We start from the raw sequence: 18,133 nt of genomic DNA on the forward strand, positions 1-18,133 counted from the left end.
AATATAAATTATAACAATTGGTAAGTCTGATAAAAGACAAATTTATCCAAATTAAATAAATTGCTCTACATATTAAAAAATACAAATGTATCTAAATTAAAATGAAATCTGTATTATATACAGTAGGATTGCAGCACTTGCCATCAGCGTGTATTTTAAGCTGTGTTTAAAAGAGAGATAAGGTTACATGTTCAGTACTACATGGCTAAAGCTTCTGATTGCAAAGCAGTTGGAGAGTTTTTTAATAAATCAAGCATGATTTAATAAATCAAGCATGATTTAACATGTATTTGGCTATATTCAAGAAACCTGCATTATTTACCGCATTTATCGGATCTAGCTCTTCTAACTTTCACTCTGTGCGTGCACGCGCCGCGCATCCACGTGATTGACATCAGAGGAGCGCGAAAAAAACTCGAGACAGCTAAACTCGACAGATAACTTCCCTGCGCCTCTTCTATTAATTGTATATAGTAGGAAAAGTTATCAGTCTCAGACTTGAGAGCCCTGCGAATGTACTGTTGTTAATCTCTGCGATTAACTTGTCCTTTACAGACATTGCAGCTTGCAATCTTAATGTCCTGCGCACAGATTTCGAAATGCTTTTACAAATGTAGTCTGTGCACGCGGGTGCACTTCCGAAAAAATCGGTCGGAAAAAATACAAAAACAGCCGGTTGCCGATCACGCAAAAACCGGCCGGTTCGATCTCTGGCCGGTCAACTGGTGCATCCCTACATATAATCAACACCTCCCTGCCACTGGCACCTTTCAATACACCTTTAAGCAGGCCCTGGTCACTTCACTGCTTAAAAAAGCCATGCTGAAAGTTAAGCCATTTTCACACAGACATTCCAGAAAATACACAGAAAATGCATCCTGGATTTTTCCGGGATTGATAGATTTTTTTGTTCATTCACACTGCCGTGATTAGCCGGCATCTGCAAGGTCCCGGAAAGACACGTGACCTGTTGAAAGTCCTGCCCTCTCTTCTATGCGGTGTCTGAAGTTTGCATAGTTATTATTTCTCTCTTCGGAAACCACTCAAAAGCATTTTTGTTAATGGTTAGACTATAAAGGAGCGTGTGAACGCACAGTTCTATGCTGGTGAATGATCTCAGTTTTAGAGTGGATACTTGACGAGCTCCCTGATCTCTGCTTTAATCCAGTTTTCAGACATTTCTCATCGTAATTGTTTATATGCATTTAAAACCCACATTTTGAGGAGCTGAACGATATATCTTGTTGGGATGACGCGCGGGCATATTTTTTATTATATGCTCAAATGAGCATGTGACGCAATATTCTTTTATGCTGCTGAATGATCTCAGTTTCAACGCAGTAAGTGATGAGCTGACTTTCCTGATATCTGCTTCAGTCCAGTTTGCTGACATTGCTCGTCGTGAATGTTGTAAATCCCTAATTTTAAAGAGTTGAACCAACTTTATGTTGCCATGACACGCGCGTCCTCACTATGGCATGCGCATCATTGTTTATGCGTCTCATTTATAATTTCCTGATAACTGCTTCAATCTAGTTTTCAACATTTCTCGTGGTGAATGTTTATATGCATGTTATCTCTCGTTTTAAGGAGCTGAACCATACTTTTCGTTGTGATGACGACACGCCCATTACGGCATTGTTTTAGCCTCTTGTTCACACAGAGGGTTTTCCGTGTATCTGACTAGGTCCTCTTTCTGCCAACAATCCCAGAAGATATAAGGGACGTGTTTGTGTTCACACAGACGCTTGTCTGGCAATTTTACGGGTATTTTCTGGAATCAAAGGTCTTTGTGAATGGGGTTTTATAGACCCGTCTTACTGCTCCTTTTCATTGCGAAAACACTTTAAAGAGCTGTTTTTAACCAGGTATGTTCCTTTCTGCCACTGAACAATCAACTAGATGACAAGCAGATGACAAGTCTAATGTAATGTCCTAGGCTAAAACATTGTGCTTTGTACATGACGTCTAGCGTGAACACAGTGTACAGCACTTTCTTTAGGCTTTCATTGATAAAACTGAAGCGGCTCTCCAATGCTTTTATTTAGGTTTCATTTTGCGAGTGTGTAGCTCTTACATATACAAAACTCTTTGCAGCATGTTCACCATGTTTAACAACACGAGCAGCTGACTCTGACATAATATTAGTTCATTTTAATTTAAACCCATAATTTCTCCCACTCATGTTTTAACGAAAGGAGACAGCCTTGCCCACAGACCACCCCCTCAGAAAATCAGGACAGAAGTGGTTGACCAAAATCCATCTAAATACAAAGTTTAAAATGCCTTGTTTTTGATCAGTTTTGTTAAGCTCTATGTAATAGAAGATAAGGGTTTTGGTCAGTTGCTTAGTTCTATGTGTGCATCAATAAAGCTCATTGTCCATCAGTGGCACTTATCTTACAGGCGTGAAATGGCTAAAGGTAAACAATCGTTTCATCCATTATGTGAAAGCTTAGGTTGTTAGCAATTCACATTGATTTATTGTATCGTTGGCAATCTGAAGGTGGTTTTTTTCACAAAATAGCATTTTTTTCTGTGGCTTTCATTAAAATCGTAGGCATAGATCTTTTATATATTATATATTATTATTACACGGCTCTCTGGAATGCTTGATTCTGATTGGTCAGTTGAGACATTTGCAGGTTCGTTGTTTTCGAATAATAACCGCTCCAAAATAATAACGCATAGCCGGTACTACTTTTACGAGTAAGATCGCTCCGCGCCAATAAAGATTACTGTTTGTTTGGCGCCATCTTGTGACAAACACTGGACAACCACGACAAGACACAGAGCGCTTACTGAGACTGAACTTGACAAAATAGAGCATGACAGCTACGAAGCCAACACACAAAAAAATACAGAATGGGCATTAAAACTTCTCAAAGACTGGCTAAAAGAGAAAAAAATGGAGACAGACAAGTATGAAGCAGAGGATCTTAATAAGGTATTACGGTCATTTTATGCATCTGTGCAAAGTTTCGCGGAAGGATAAAAATGTTAATTTAAAACAAATATGCCAATAAAATGTTTCAAATTCATATTCATGTCCAGTTTTTTTCTTATGTGACAAGTAGCCGTGTAATAAGCGGGATAATGTAGAGTCAGCCGGTAGTTATCGGGAAATAAGCCCGTTCAGTGTGATACAAGACCCTCCGCTTCGCGTCGGGTCCTGATCACACTGTCGGGGCTTATTTCCCGATAACTACCGGCTGCCTCTACATTATCCCTTACTTAACAGAATGGTAGCCTGTATTGTATAAATTCTGAATTATATATCTCTAATTGTGACCACCTTTCATCCCATTAGCAATGGCCTTGGAAATAGGTGCAATTGATTTATGGTGTAATTATAATTAAATTTATAAAAACAAAATGTCTAGAGTGTTATAACGTCATTGCCTGAGTCAACCCGAAGCAAGAGACTTTTATTAATAGTAGTAATAATAAATTTAGCTGCAAGTAGCAATTACAGGGTCAAGCCCAACAAGGGCACAAATGGAAGAAAATGTGTGTTGGAAAAGCAGTTTACAACAAAGACAAAACCTCTTGATTTTAGGCTGAAGTTTTCTAAATATAAGCAAAAATAACCACTTTCATATATTAAGACAACTAGGTGCCACAGTGACAAAACTATGCATGCCAATCAAACAAACAAACACCCTAAGAGCCTATTGTATATGTTGGGGAGTAGGTAACTACAAGTAGCAATGCTACTAACTAAACTACATTTTTCTGTAGTTTGATGGTAGTAGGGTTGTGCCGATAGACGATAGATGTCATCTGCTTGAGGGTTTGTGGATGTGACGCAGTGAATGTTGTTAAAGATTTCTTTTTGCATGCACATGGACTTAATGCGCGAGTCTTGGACTGCTTCTAGCACCTGAAATAAATCCAGCGCGTCATGAGCAGCTGCGCTTCTCTCAGTCTCACGTGCACGTGCTCTTGCATCTGTCCGAAGTCTAAACATAAACTAAAGTAGTAATCATTATGTATTTGTTCAGTTTAATGCGTTTCATGCAAGCTGAGGCAAACTATGTTTTTGTTTAAAATAACCTGCTGCATATTGGCGCCTCTCTTACTCTCGCGTACGTGCATAGAGCTGCGCTCTGTCCGAAGTCAGGTCACTAGGCAGTAATCCTGCTTATAATGTGCATTTCAAGGAGTTGTAGCAGTACATCCCTCATGTTTAAAATATGGCCGCGTTCCGCTGGACCAATGTGTTTAAAAAGGCACCTCATGAGAGCACCACTGCTTGACACGTGTAGCCTTCTGCAACAGCACTAATCAAATGCATTAAATTGTTTGAATGTGCGCGCGCGTGTGTGCCTAGGTGAATTTTTTTACAGACAGTAAGTAATCATGTTAAATAATCAGGATTATGATTTTTCCCATAATTGAGCAGCCCTAGCTCTGCCATTTCTATGCACTAGAGAGGTTGTTAGCACACAGAGGGTTAAAACGAGCGTGTGTCTTGTTCTCGTCCCCTGGCATGCAGGAAAGAGCGCTAATGACACGCTCGGATTAATGGCATCAGTTTTAAGAAGGTTGCGGTCATGACGGTGTTGCTCTTCTTATTTTTTTGTCCACCAATCAAGTGACTTGTCATAATAAGTAATAAATGAATGAACAAATAAATAAATAAATGAGTAAACTACTGCCCCGCCCCCCGATACTATTGTGTATCGCCAATCTCACAGGTTGACGATAGGACAATCTCAAAATTGGGCATATCGCCCAACACTAGATGGTAGTTCAATTAGTTTTAAAACAGTGTACCTTTACAAGTAGTTAAATTTTAGAAATTAGCGATGTAGCGCGACCAGACGTTACATTACAAGGCAATGTCTTATTTAGCAGTGCAGCAGCATCATCTTTTCTTCTTACTAGATCACACACTCAAAATGTTCATTACTGCCATCTATTGTTTTGTACATAATGCCTAGTAGTGCTAGCCACAGTGATGGTGGTCAGAGTGGTGTCATACAACTCACGAGGCTTGAGCCTAGGACAGACTGCTGGGGACAGAGCGCATCGTATTATTGTTGACCAGCTACTGGAGACCACAGACATTGCTATAAGATGTAAGGTTCAGAGCTTAAAGCCGACAAAGTTGGCTGTTTTGGATTTAATGCAGTTTGGCTCTGAACTCTTAAATAATTCTCCTAGGAGATCCATGCAATTGACTTGGTCAACATGAAGTCAAGACTTTAAAGTAGGGATGGGCTAAAGTAGGGATGTTTGTTCTAAACTTTGTTTGCAATGGTGGAACGGCTAATGTTCTTCACCTACATTTTTAATGTACTGTAAATGTCGTCAAATCAGTATGACCTGGTAGAGTAATAATTTGAATAAGAGATCATTTGTATTACGTATGTGTCGAACACTGCCATTCCTGCATAGCTGCAGTGAGTATACTTTGAAAGCTGCAGTGACTTTTCCGGCTTGTGCGCGCACAAAAAGTACACCCAGTAAGAAGTATATAATATACAAGAAGTATATAATGTTGTGTGTGTGCACAGCTTATTGTTCCAATGCTGGTCAGATGGAAAACATTTCCATTTATTACTGACAATCTCCTCCGCCACTGGACTCATTTTTACACGTTTTTGTGCTTTTCCTGTTACATGGGGATGGCGCAACCAAACCCCATAGCAACACTTGTTATTGGCTGTTTGCTTATCACTCGCAGCACACTGCTTTATCAGGGCATAATATAGGTTGTTTAAGATCTAGGAATGACAATTTAATGTACCCCAATGTAGTTTAAGCAATGCATTAACAGGCGCCATATTAAATGTGTTTATCCCGTTGTTATCGATAAAGATGTATCGAAGGTACATATCGATATCGTTTTATCTCCCAGCCCTACTTTACAGATGATACATTTCAAACTGATTTTTGATTTCTTGAACAATGTAACCATCGGGAGGCAATACATTTATGGTGATATCAGGGATATTTAGTGAATTTAATCACAGGTTTGGTTATTGGGTCTGATCATACTGATGTAGTTATTTTAAAGGGGCGGTGAATTTATCGATTTTATTGTTTTATACTGTTGTCTGATGTCTACTTATGATGTTTGCATGGTTTTAACATTAAAAAAAATCAAAAGCAATAAGTAATAGGCTATTTTGTAACATGGATTAGTGGCTGTCTGGAGAAATGGTTCGTTTGAAGGGGCGGGCCGCACTGAAGACCTGGACGTAAACACCCACTGCTATGATTGGACAGCTTTATTACCCGTAGTTACATGTGGGCAAATGTTTTAAAAACATTAATGTGTAAAAATAGCAGCCGAACACATATGTTTGAGCCACAAAAGATTCTGGGTGCTAAAGATGATACACATAAATGACAATACGTATAGTAAAGTAGAAACAAAAATTTAAACTCGACGTGACTAAATTACCGTATACAACACAGTAAGCGCGCATCAGAATCTAAACTGCGGATGATAAATCCTTATCAATAACTTTGTATATTTCTATTGTGCTTGTGAGGTTGCTCTTAGATACACATAACGTTACATACCACAGTTATATGATAAAAAAGCTTTGTTGAGTGTTGGACCTTTCAAACGCAACTCACCTAAATTACTGTATACAACAGTGGTTTTCAAACCCTGGGTCGCGACCCTCTGGTGCAGTGGTTTTCAAACCCTGGGTCGCGACCCTCTGGTGGGTCGCAGAAATTAAAAACTGGGTCGCCACTCGCCAGAAATATTTCAAAAAAATGTTACTAAAATAATTTATTCAATTTTATTATAAAAACTATAATAATTACAACACACTTGAATAAAAGCACAGTAAAATATATTTTAAATACACTAAATAAAAAAATACTCCACCACTGTGTCACATGACCTATGTGCGTGCGCAGCTTACTGTATTAAATTCATAGACAGCAGATTAAATTGCGCACGGGGTCACAGCCATTTTTTAAATGATGCAAGGGTAAATAAAAACTCCTAAATAAAAATAAAAATGTGTTTGGTCTGATTTAACAAAATATATATTTTTAATGTATTTGATTGGTTTGTCGAAAGTGAGCGCGGAAATGTTTAGTTGTTTGCTAAGCAAAGCGCCACCGTTACGACACGGTTGAGTTTTGCAGTAAGACTGACACGTTATGGTTCTGCTGTTATCTTTGAACTATTTTCGCTGCTGAAACCACAAAAACAGTCAACATTGCCTCTAAAATGTAAGTGGCTTAATATTAATTACTTGTTTAGTGAACTGTCATGAAATCTGTCACATTTTCAACCGTGATGTGATGCTGCTTAACTGTATCATGTTATTAAAAACTTCACATTTTTACCACAGTATGTTTAACCCACTTTGTCAGTGTTAACTCACTTTGTGTTTGCTGTACTTATTTGTTTAACGTAGCGTTATTACATTATGCACTTTCGGTTGTCATTGAGACTAAATGATGCAGAATCATTAGCGTGTTTTGGTGATTGTTATTGACGTTTTAATCTAACGTTACTTGTCCCTGATAAGCGGACAAGCATTGATGTCGAGCCCTGCGACGTGTTTTTAGACTGCTTCAGTATAAGCTAGGTCCAATCTTTAAGACTCCTCCGTTGTGTTGCGAATGTCAGTTCTTCCTCGTTTTTTGCCCATTTTCATAATTAATGATATTATGAATTGCAGTGAGGTTGATCTCATTTGTGCCCCCTGAAAAAATGAAATGCCCATCCGTGAATTTGTGTCTGGCGTCGGGTCTGCTCATTAGGTAATACATACAGATGCGCGCGTGCACGTTTCACCGGGCTCACTCCACTATGACAGCTTTTGGCCCCGCCCTGCTTCATGCTACTGGGGGGGGGGGGGGGGGTAGAGTGTGGGTCGCATAATTTTTATTTTTTTAAATTAGGGTCGCTCCTAAAAAAGTTTGAAAACCACTGGTATACAACACAGTAGGCGGGCATCAGAATCTAAACTGCGGCTAATAAATCCTTCTTTATCAATAACACTGTATATTTCTACCGTTAAATTACAGTCGTGTTGTTAAGTGGTGTATCTTTATTAATCGTTTAATGTTTTTAGTACATTAAAACAGTCAAACATACGCGTTTAGACACGGATGTTACAACAGACATATCAAGCGATCTCTTCTAACAAAGCAATAGTGAAACGCAGTAACTTAAATAAACTTACTGTGTACTGCTGTGTCATTTTTGTCAGATCCAATATTAGTGGTGTTTTTAATCACAGTCTCTCTGCAAATCCAGCATCGACTTCTTTACAAATGAATCCGTGTACACAAAGTAAACACTCCCCACTCGTGCTGGAACTTCTTCAAAAGCAAACTTTATACACGCATTCCTAATGTTGAGCCTCCGTTATCCAGCGTCTGTGTTCTTCCCATAGACCGTTCTTCCACAACCGAAAATGCGTTTCCATGGTTACTTCAGATCACCACGTCAAAATAAAAGTCTCTCAGAAAAAATTTATTTAAAAGTAATTTTGGTTACATTTGGCAATCTTTAAAGACATGTTTACTGATTGAGACACATGTGTGTCACGCGAAGCTGTGGGCGGGGCTACAAAAGTGGTCGTTGTATTTGGCTATGGGGAGGTGCTTCAATTCTACTTTGACGTCATACTTTTCCGAATTCCACATTGGCTTGGTGCCAAAAACTGTTATATTTCAGTAGCACGGACGTTTTCAGTTCTGAAACTTGCAGGATGTTCATTTAAGTGTGATGACCTCTTATATAACAAATTATCAAGTTAAAATAGAGTATTTGATTCACCGCTCCTTTAAGTCACAGGCATAGCGCCACCAACTGGCAACAGGACGTGTCTCTTAAAACAGACTATAAAATAGACCACTTATATTTACACAAGCCAATCCAGACATGGTCAAAATAATGTGGAGACATGGCCAATGTAAAATTATGAAAGGCTTTATGATATCAACAAAGCTCTGTTGCACCCCCTTTTGAGTAAAGCGGTGGGGTTAGTTTTAACTACAGTCCCCAAATTGGTCAGTAACAACATTAAATTAAAGCTGCACGCAACGATGAAAGGGCTCATGCACACATGGCCACTGCCAGCTGACGGTCTTGGAAAAGCAGTGAACAGTGGAGGAGGAATATGGCAATGGTATTTTGATGTGCAACATCTACGGTTGGCAGCAGGTGGCGCAACAACTAAAACGGTATAGTGGCACATAAATGCCTTCAGTCCTAGTCTCTTATCAAACACTAACTAGAGCACAGGTTGAACACTAAGTTTAAGCTAATGTCACTTACTGTTGCCAACTGGTGGTGCTATGACTAAGTAAATATTGACATGTAGATGTATTCAGGTCAGGACTCTTATCACTTATCATCTGAAGTGTGGGGCAGTTTGGACATTGCATAATCAGTGTAAAACAAGTCACTTTCTGCTGGCAGCTCGTGGCACTATGTTCTGTGTCATGGCATTATTAACATGTAATAGTTACTTATTAGCTAAGTGTTGTCAACATGTTTTACCATAATTGCAACATGTTGTTAGTTTGTTACACTGTTTGGCAAATTTTAATATGTTGTAAGAAAGGCATCACAGTGTAAAACGTTTCCCTTCCTGTTGCCAGCTGGTGGCGCTATTACTGTAAGTGAATATTGGCATGTAAATGTGTTCAGGTCAGGACTCTTATCAATCATGTGATGTTTGGGGCAGAACGAATATTGTATGCCTGAGTTCCAACAACTTCCTGTTTCATGGCGAAACATTAAACATTGTCAGGCCGAAGCAGACACAAACTCAGAGACAAATCCTTCGCAATTTAGCATCACAAATACCTTAGGATGAAACTCGCCAAATATGATGGTGATGGTTTAACAAAAAATCTAGGAAATGGCAAAAACTGCCCAAAAATTGCAGAGAAAATTCAAAATGGCTGACTTCATATGGGGTTTAGAGCTTAGTTCCAAGAGACTTTTTGTAGGTCTTGGGCAGGGGTTATTGAAAATTACCAGGTGAGCGAACTCTTGAAATAACACAGGGGCGGAAAGTTAGCCTAGAGCTGATATCAGCAAAATTTAAGGGTAAAGGCTACAACAACACATCTTGTACATAAGATTATCGTGGTTTATTATAAAGTTCGGTTATGTGTACAGATAAAGATACCTCGTTGTCACCTACTCTGAAATTACATCATTTTAAAATATGTTTAATGGATTAAATTATGGGGTTTGAGTCACGGATTGAACCATTTACTGATCATCATCAAAAAAAAAAAAGTTTTTGTAAAAAAGTTATAAAATAAGTACAGATCTAGAAATTACAAGCATATGAAAATGAAGTAAGGTTTAACAGTAATATTATGGTACAGAAATAGAATCAATGAAAAATAATGGTCTTCTTTTATAAATTAAATTTACTTTATCTTCTTAAAGCTATAAAAGTGATTTTCCTTTTGCCTTCTGTTATTTGATTATCATAATGACACAAACATAATAGGCAGATTTATGATTTAAGTACTGTCTCTAAGACCGGATAAGCACGGACCCAGATACAGCAGCCTACAGACACACAGCTGATTTCTTTCTGAACTGTCATTCAATTAAGACATAATAACTAACAGCAGGGGTTAAAGCAAAAAAAAAATCCTGAGCCTAAAAATTTTGGGGGGGCAGACACGTTGTTGAAAACATTGTTAAAACCAACTAGAAATGTATCTTCCATTGTCATTACCACCTGACCGGCTCAAACTACAGATTATGATGGGCTATTTGAAACACCAATATAAAGGTTACTAACTAAAATATGGCGCAAACTAAAAACTTTTTGTTAAACTTTGTCATCTTTTATTATATGCCACAAAGTAAACCATGATCAGACTGAACAAATTCAGTCACTTTGTGCATTTAAAGGTAAATAAATTAATGTGGTGCACTTAGAGTAAAAATAAGTGACATAGATTTTGAGGAATTTTAGTTCGTAAAAATCTTTGGTTACATGCATGGTAATAATAGGGCACACAAATGTGATTCCCCATTGGTGAATTAATTAGTTTTGGCATTTAATAAAGATTTATTACTGAAAACCAAGCAACCTTTGCACCCTAAATTTGAAGTGGATACTGTAACATTAAAGTTACATAATTCAAATGACGTTTGACTTTTCAGACACTTGGGAATTTAGTCAAGTGCATTTGTCTTTTGCATTGTTCTTTTAGTCAAGAGCTACACGTTTCACACACACATGCAGGCAAACCAGATCTACGAATGTGTGTGTGTGTGTGTGTGTCATTACTCATTATATTATTCTGTAATCGCATGCGTTAACGCGCACACGCCAACCAGATTCACGAACCATCAGCGGATGCGTGTGTTCATCAGGATGAAGTCGGATCTGGTTCACGTGGATGCATTAACGCATGCGATTACAGATTATAATGCAAGCAAAACGTTTTGACACAAACACAACTTTATACTGATTCGAGAGACAGCATTTGAAATAGACAGCACCTGCTTCTCTTAATTTCTTACACCAGCTGAAATGCTGCATGTCTCTGCCTTATTCCTTCTATATATGCCCAGTGCCACTGATTTAAGTCCTTTATCAATTAGGTCATATCTTTCCTATGCTTTATAAACTTACTTTCCATCTTGCGAACTACGTTTACTTGCAACGTGACATCTCCGGCCTCCGTTCTGCATCTGCAGCTGGATCTCAACCACACTTAAAGACCTGCCCCATTCTACTTCTGATTGGCTAGTTTGTTAGTTTGGTTGAGAGTTCCTCTCATACTATTTGTAGGCGAACGCATGAACTCGAATTGATATTAATATATATTTAAAAGATTTATTTGTCAGCGCCGCACGTCGGAAATCCGGCACGGTGCCGGAAAACTTTAAGCCCTGTAACAGTTTTTGTGAGAATACTTGCCAAGTTTGTGATATTTTTAATATTCTGCGTTCACATGCTTTTTTAAACACGCCTCTCTGTGTGTGCGTTATAACTGCATGTCCATTTGAGTGTATGCATGTCAGTGCACACAGAAAACACTTAACTTTGGCATCTTTTGCTCTCAAATTGTTAAATGCATAAACGTTATTTTATTAAAAATACAAACAAATAAGATAAAATCTTTTTTTTATTGTGGAAAGGGGAATTTTTAATGTGTGGATGGACATGTTCCTCAACCACCACTAAAGACCTTTTCTGAAAACTTTCAATTTCATTTCGTGCGCATTACAGTAGTGTTTCAGGCAAATGCACTCGCACTAATGTCACAGAAAAATCTTAATTCCTGTGATTTGTTAACAACACATTTGCTTTGATAAATACTTAACAGATCTGCATTTGGCACATTCTTCTGCCATGTAGCTTGTAAGTTTTGTTTATTTCTTAATGACTATTCCTGATCTATGGATATATTCATGATAAGAACTGGTTAATCTATACACAGGTTAATCTATACCCATGGTGGGGAAGGACAATTTAGCACCTCCAAATTACCTAACCTGAATGTCTTTGGAAAGAAACTGGAGACCCTGAGTAAACCCCCCATGACACAGGTAGTACATGTTACCCCCACACAGAAAGCTCACCCAACCTTTTATGCACCACAAATGAATAAATAAACTGTTGTTGTTAATTTTTCATATATGTTATACAATACATGAAAATGTATGTATGTATACAATAAGAAATGGCCATACCTGCGCTTTTCTTTTTTCTCCTTGTGTTTCTCCAGATCACATCCTCTCTCTTTTCCCTCTTTAAGCTTTTCATCTGTTTTTTCCTTGTTTTTGTGTTTATTTTTGTGTTTCTTCCCAGCCACTGGTGGCCCCACATGGACAGGTGGAGGAGGACTTGGAGTCCGTGGCCCTTTCTTTCGGCTATGGCTGCTTTTTGAAGATCTGGACAAAAAATAAAGATTGCACACAGATTAATGTAATGTCACAACAGAGGGCAAGTTTCAGGGTTTTAGATTAGATTCAACAGCAGTGTCAATATACAGAGTACATGTACAGACATAATGAAATTCTGTTAGCATAAAAAATATGGTAAATGCTGATATTACTTAAAAATTAAGTGAATTTAACTTTTTTTAATTTAATGTGCTGATTTCACCTTGTTTACCAAGAAATGACATTTTCTTCCCATAGAATGAGATAAAACTCTGATTCTTTAAGCTCTACATACTAGTTTACATACCTGCAGGTGCAAATTAACACCCTAGGGTCGAAAAATGTGTTTTGACAGGATTTTCTCATCAAAGCGGAATCAACTTACTCTATTTATAATCATACACTTGCATGTAATACATGATTTGAAACTGTGAAGGGTCTACTTTTATTTCTGTACATTTACAATAACAAATCTTTTTGCTTTGTGCTACAGGGTGCGGTTTCAGACAGCTTTCTCCACAAACATCTTTCTGAAAAAATTAATTGATGCTCCTTTTGAACTCCACATTTTATTGTGGTGTTACTGACATAAAAAAGAACCATCACGCCTTAAAACACTGCATTAAAGACAGTTTTTTAAAATAAATATAAGACAGGCGTTCAACCACTTCTTCACTTTGTGTGTATTTAAATCTGAATATTTTAAAGTTCGCTACACAAAAAACACACATCCAAGGCTTAAAATCATTGTTTGAAAAGCTGTTTTATAATAAGTCTCTCCAAAGCACGTCTCGGTGTGCCATGAAAGCCATTTTAAATCTGACAGTGTGTTATATAACTGAACATTTAAGAAATCCCACATATGGGACCGTACTCACTGGGATGCATGTAAATTTGAATCCCACACATGCACCATACATATCAATTGGTTACCTCAGGGTTCCTACAGATTTTTCATTTCAAAATTCCATACTTTTCCAGACTCAAACATACAGACTTCCCTGAAGATTTTTCAGACCATATTTAACACCTGAAAAAAGCAGGTTTTAATAATCGAACGGTTCATATGTAAATACTAGGGGTTGATCCAGAATAGCCGGAGATTCAATAGGAGAATTGCAAACAATTTTACATTTTGCCTTTGTAAGGGTGCACATTATCTGATTTTACATACAACAGCTTTCTCCCAAAATATTAATATACAGAATATTATCATTATGATAATATGTGAAAAAGTAGCTTTTAATAAATATTTTAAAAGTGTGGTAATTAATCCCAACAACCCCAGTGACAGGGCTACACGTCCATATGGTAAGAGGTTTCCAGGTTAATAACCATTTTGGCTTGTGTTTTGTTTCCTTGCATTTCAGGCATTTTGCACATTTGTTCTGCACCTTGTTTCTTCTGTAGTGAACAGAGTACAACAAAGCATTCCAGACCTCTCCCCAATTACTACATTTGGACTGGATTTTGGTGGGTTAACAGTGTCCAGTCAATCAGATAAGGCTGCTCGGACAACTCTTTTATGGTCAACCTCCATACCAAAGTGGAGAAGGAGAGGACGTTTCGAAGGGCCCACACCATCTCTGCTTCTCATCCTTTCAAACCCCCCTTTTGCCACCGGAAGGCACAGCCTGGCCGAACACAGAGAGTCAGTAAGACAGTGACGAGTTGACAACTAACATCTGTAAGTTAGACACGAGAGGAGGCGTACAAATGTGATAAATATGGAGTTCCGTTTCTTATATTTTGGCTTTGGCTGCATTACCATGACTTGTACACGAGGACTGACTTAGGAGTAAGCTAATAATTTCTATCTCTTGTGTATGTTTCAGAGCTTGTGTCAAGAAATAATGAAATAAGGATTTTTATTTCTCATAACTTGTTAGAAAAGTCATATTTGTTTGCATAAGTGGTTATTTTGGGGTAATTTGTGAAATTATAGGTAATCATATTTTAAATGAACGAAAAGAACGAAATGACTCAAAAAAAGATTTGTTCATTTTGATGAAAGAGATTCAAAGATCCAAATCAGAAAAATGATCCGAACTTCCCATCACTAGAAGGCAGGCCGGTCGTAAATTCCAGCAGCAAGGCTTTACAAAGTATTGGCTAAACCAAAGGACAAATCTGTACATCCTTTCACCACCAAAATTGACTTAAAACCAAGGCTTTGAAGCGGTTCACGGAACGAAAACAAAAACTAGAAACTTTTGATGTTTTGCAAGGAACAGAAACAAAACCAGAAACTTTCAAAAAATATATGTTACGGAACAGAAACGTTTATTTAAAATAATGGTAACCAGTTAATACAGTTATTTTTTTCACTCTTTGACAAGACTTCTGTGCAATACTCGAAGTTCACTTCCGGTCGTCGTTGACTCATCGGAGAAATGAGAAGCCTACTCAAGCCCAAGTCTCTAATGCTCAATTATAAAAGGTAAATATTGTAGGCTACCAAGTATCTCAAGATGTTTGTTTTTACTAATTAGTGGTGTAACGGATCGCAGTTGATACATGATCCATATAGATGCGATTCGCGGATTAATACGCAAATTTAAATAGGTGAAAGTTGATCATTTGCCAGTGTTTCAAAGGCTTGCAAATGTTAACACTAAAGTGATTTTAAACAATTTAACCACTAAAAGACGCTAAAGTGAGCAATTTTCTGTACGCACATGCGGTTAAATGTGTCCGGTCCAACTCCACCACAAAGATCAGAACTCTTGATGTATAAACTTAAGAGAGAGTTGTGCTACTGTGTCTCAAACTGTAGTCCATTAAAATACATTTGGTGAATAAAGCAATGAAAAACGACGTAATTTTCACTTTATGAGGAGCGACTGTTTATGCTGCATCTTCTTCCTGAAGCGCCGTTTGGCATTCGTCCTCAGTCTATGTGTGTGGGCGTGTTTAAGTGCACTCAACAAATGTAGGCATGTCAGAATTACGGTTATGCCGCTTACATAAGTCTTTTTTATTTGTCATCAAACATTAAAAAAGGCTAAGTAAAATAATGTAGACTAATAGACTAATGCTTCCCGGCATGATCACATTTGGGGTTTTTTTAGGTTTACTTATCAAAAATGTGTTATATCTTTGTGTGATGTTCTGAACATTGTGGCTTTAAACTGTTATGATGAATAATTTAACAAATGTTTATAGTGCATTTTGTAAGAGGGTGCCAAACCCTGACAAAAGGTATTTCTAAGACCAGCAGCAAATGGCTGAATCCACAGGAAAACCATTTTCTAATTCTTGTTGAATTATCATCTGAAACCTTTCTCAAAGAATTCACATCTACCCCCCAAGACAGCTATACCATGGTGTGGGGATAGAAGAGTCACACCCTACCGCACTTTCTCGTCCCCCTCTCCTCATTTTCTCAAAGCAAACTGTATATGAAATGCTACATTCTGCATACACAAAGTATCTGAAACTGGTCTTGTTTGGTGTCATATCATTATGAATGGTTTCAATGTGAGTGGTACAATTTGGTTTATTAATATAACCACAGAATTCAATGTTAAAGTGTGACAATAAAATAAGTAAACTTAACCTAAAGTTTATTTATTTTTGAAGAATCTGTAACCAGATCTTCATCTCCTTACCAGGTATGCAATGGTTTTTGTTTGATTGCTTTGTATTTGAATTGGAATGTAAATTGGCTTCTGAATTATGTTTTACCTACCTGGTTAATAAATTGTTACATTTGCATTCATTGTGCCTTACTCTGTATTAATGACTGCAAGTAAATTGATGTATCCTTTGTTACAGCAAATCTACGACCAGGATTAAGTAGGCGTATTGTCTGCCTTCTTGTGGTTTAGTTATTTGGTCTGACGAACCACTTACTCTTAATAGGTGTTAAGTTTGGTGTATCGTCTGCCTTTTATTATTTTTGGTCTGACAAACCACTTACCCTTATCAATAGGGTTAAGTTTGCCGCATCATCTGCCTTTTCATATATTATTTTTTGGTCTGACGAACCACTTACTCTTAATAGGGTTAAGTTTGCCGCATCGTCTGCCTTTTCGTTATATTATTTTTGGTCTGACGAACCACATACTCTTCATCAAAAGATTAAAGTTTGCGGCATCATCTGCCTTGTCGTTATATTATTTTGGTCTGACCAACCACTTAATTTTAACTCTTTCACCGCCCGCGTTTTTTAAAAAAGTTGCCAGCGCCAGCGTTTTTCATGATTTTCACCAAAGTTTAATGCCTTCCAGAAAATGTTCTTCTTTAAATATATAAACATACAATATACCAAATGAAAGAACAGACCCTCTGCTTTCAAAAAAAAAAAAAAACGTTTCATCCTACCTTCAGTGGTTCTTTTGCAATCAGCTTTTGAATATGGGTAGGTTTTTGCAAAAACACCATATTTTGAGCAAAAAGCAAAGATAGTTCCATTTTTATGACCGACTTTTCATAGAGATCCCATTCAAAGCGATCTTTAAAACAGACACGGACATGCAGCTGCTTGCCATAGGGCAATACTTCCGGGTTTAAAAAGTTGCGGAAGGGCTAATAGCGGGATAATAGCGGTATTGCGGAAAGACGGAAAATCTCGTCATTGGCGGGGAAGCGTTTTCTCTTAATTGACGAGATATCTCGTCAATGGCGGTGAAAGAGTTAAGCAAGTATGTAGCTATAATCATACTTACAGGTTGTGGTTAGGAGACGCATGTTGTTCCAAATAAAGTGGGTACTGAACCATCTTTCATTGCCAAACGTCTAAATCCCTCCGTTAAAAATTAATTTTAACCACTGATTCTTCACAGCCAGACACGTTTAGTATATCCCTCCTTGAAAAAGTCTCCTTTGGTAGTGAAAACAACACAAGCTGAAAACAGCGTGAGCTGATGTTTACACTCACACACTAACTAGCTGTGGGCGGGTCATAGTTTTCGTTTCTCCCGGGCAAGGCTGTAGGCGGAGATAGTATCTCATGTGACGTGGATGCGTTCGTGTGACGTGGATAAAGACAGTCAGGAGATTCAATCCATATAACGACTCGTTTCAGCGATTCAGAGTCGACTCCCTGCTTTAGAAGCCAATAACTTTATTAATCGTGCACTTTTTGGTTCAACTACTTTACACGTGTTTACATTGATGGACAGCTACACGACACACTGCAATAAAGGTTAGTTTCGATTTTGGATCTGTGTGGCTCTTTAACAAACATATACAGCGCATCTCTGTACCCAATTATCTTATCTCAGCTCTACTGCTTTACTGCCTTAGTTATTGCTTTATACGTTTGTT

General features: G+C 37.8%; 1 protein-coding gene across 9 annotated transcripts in view; it reads right to left on the minus strand.

Moving 5' to 3' along the window:
* The window catches only part of zc3h13 (zinc finger CCCH-type containing 13), a 301,826-nt gene that overhangs the window by 109,423 nt on the left and 174,270 nt on the right, over nucleotides 1–18,133 (minus strand). For all 9 annotated transcript variants that reach the window (XM_073814423.1, XM_073814422.1, XM_073814421.1 and 6 more), the window contains one exon: nucleotides 12,671–12,871. In XM_073814423.1, the coding sequence (XP_073670524.1) occupies nucleotides 12,671–12,871 (201 nt within the window). The remainder of the gene's footprint in view (nucleotides 1–12,670; nucleotides 12,872–18,133) is intronic.

This window comes from Paramisgurnus dabryanus, chromosome 4, assembly GCF_030506205.2.
Source record: "Paramisgurnus dabryanus chromosome 4, PD_genome_1.1, whole genome shotgun sequence".
In the NCBI taxonomy this organism is placed as follows: domain Eukaryota; kingdom Metazoa; phylum Chordata; class Actinopteri; order Cypriniformes; family Cobitidae; genus Paramisgurnus; species Paramisgurnus dabryanus.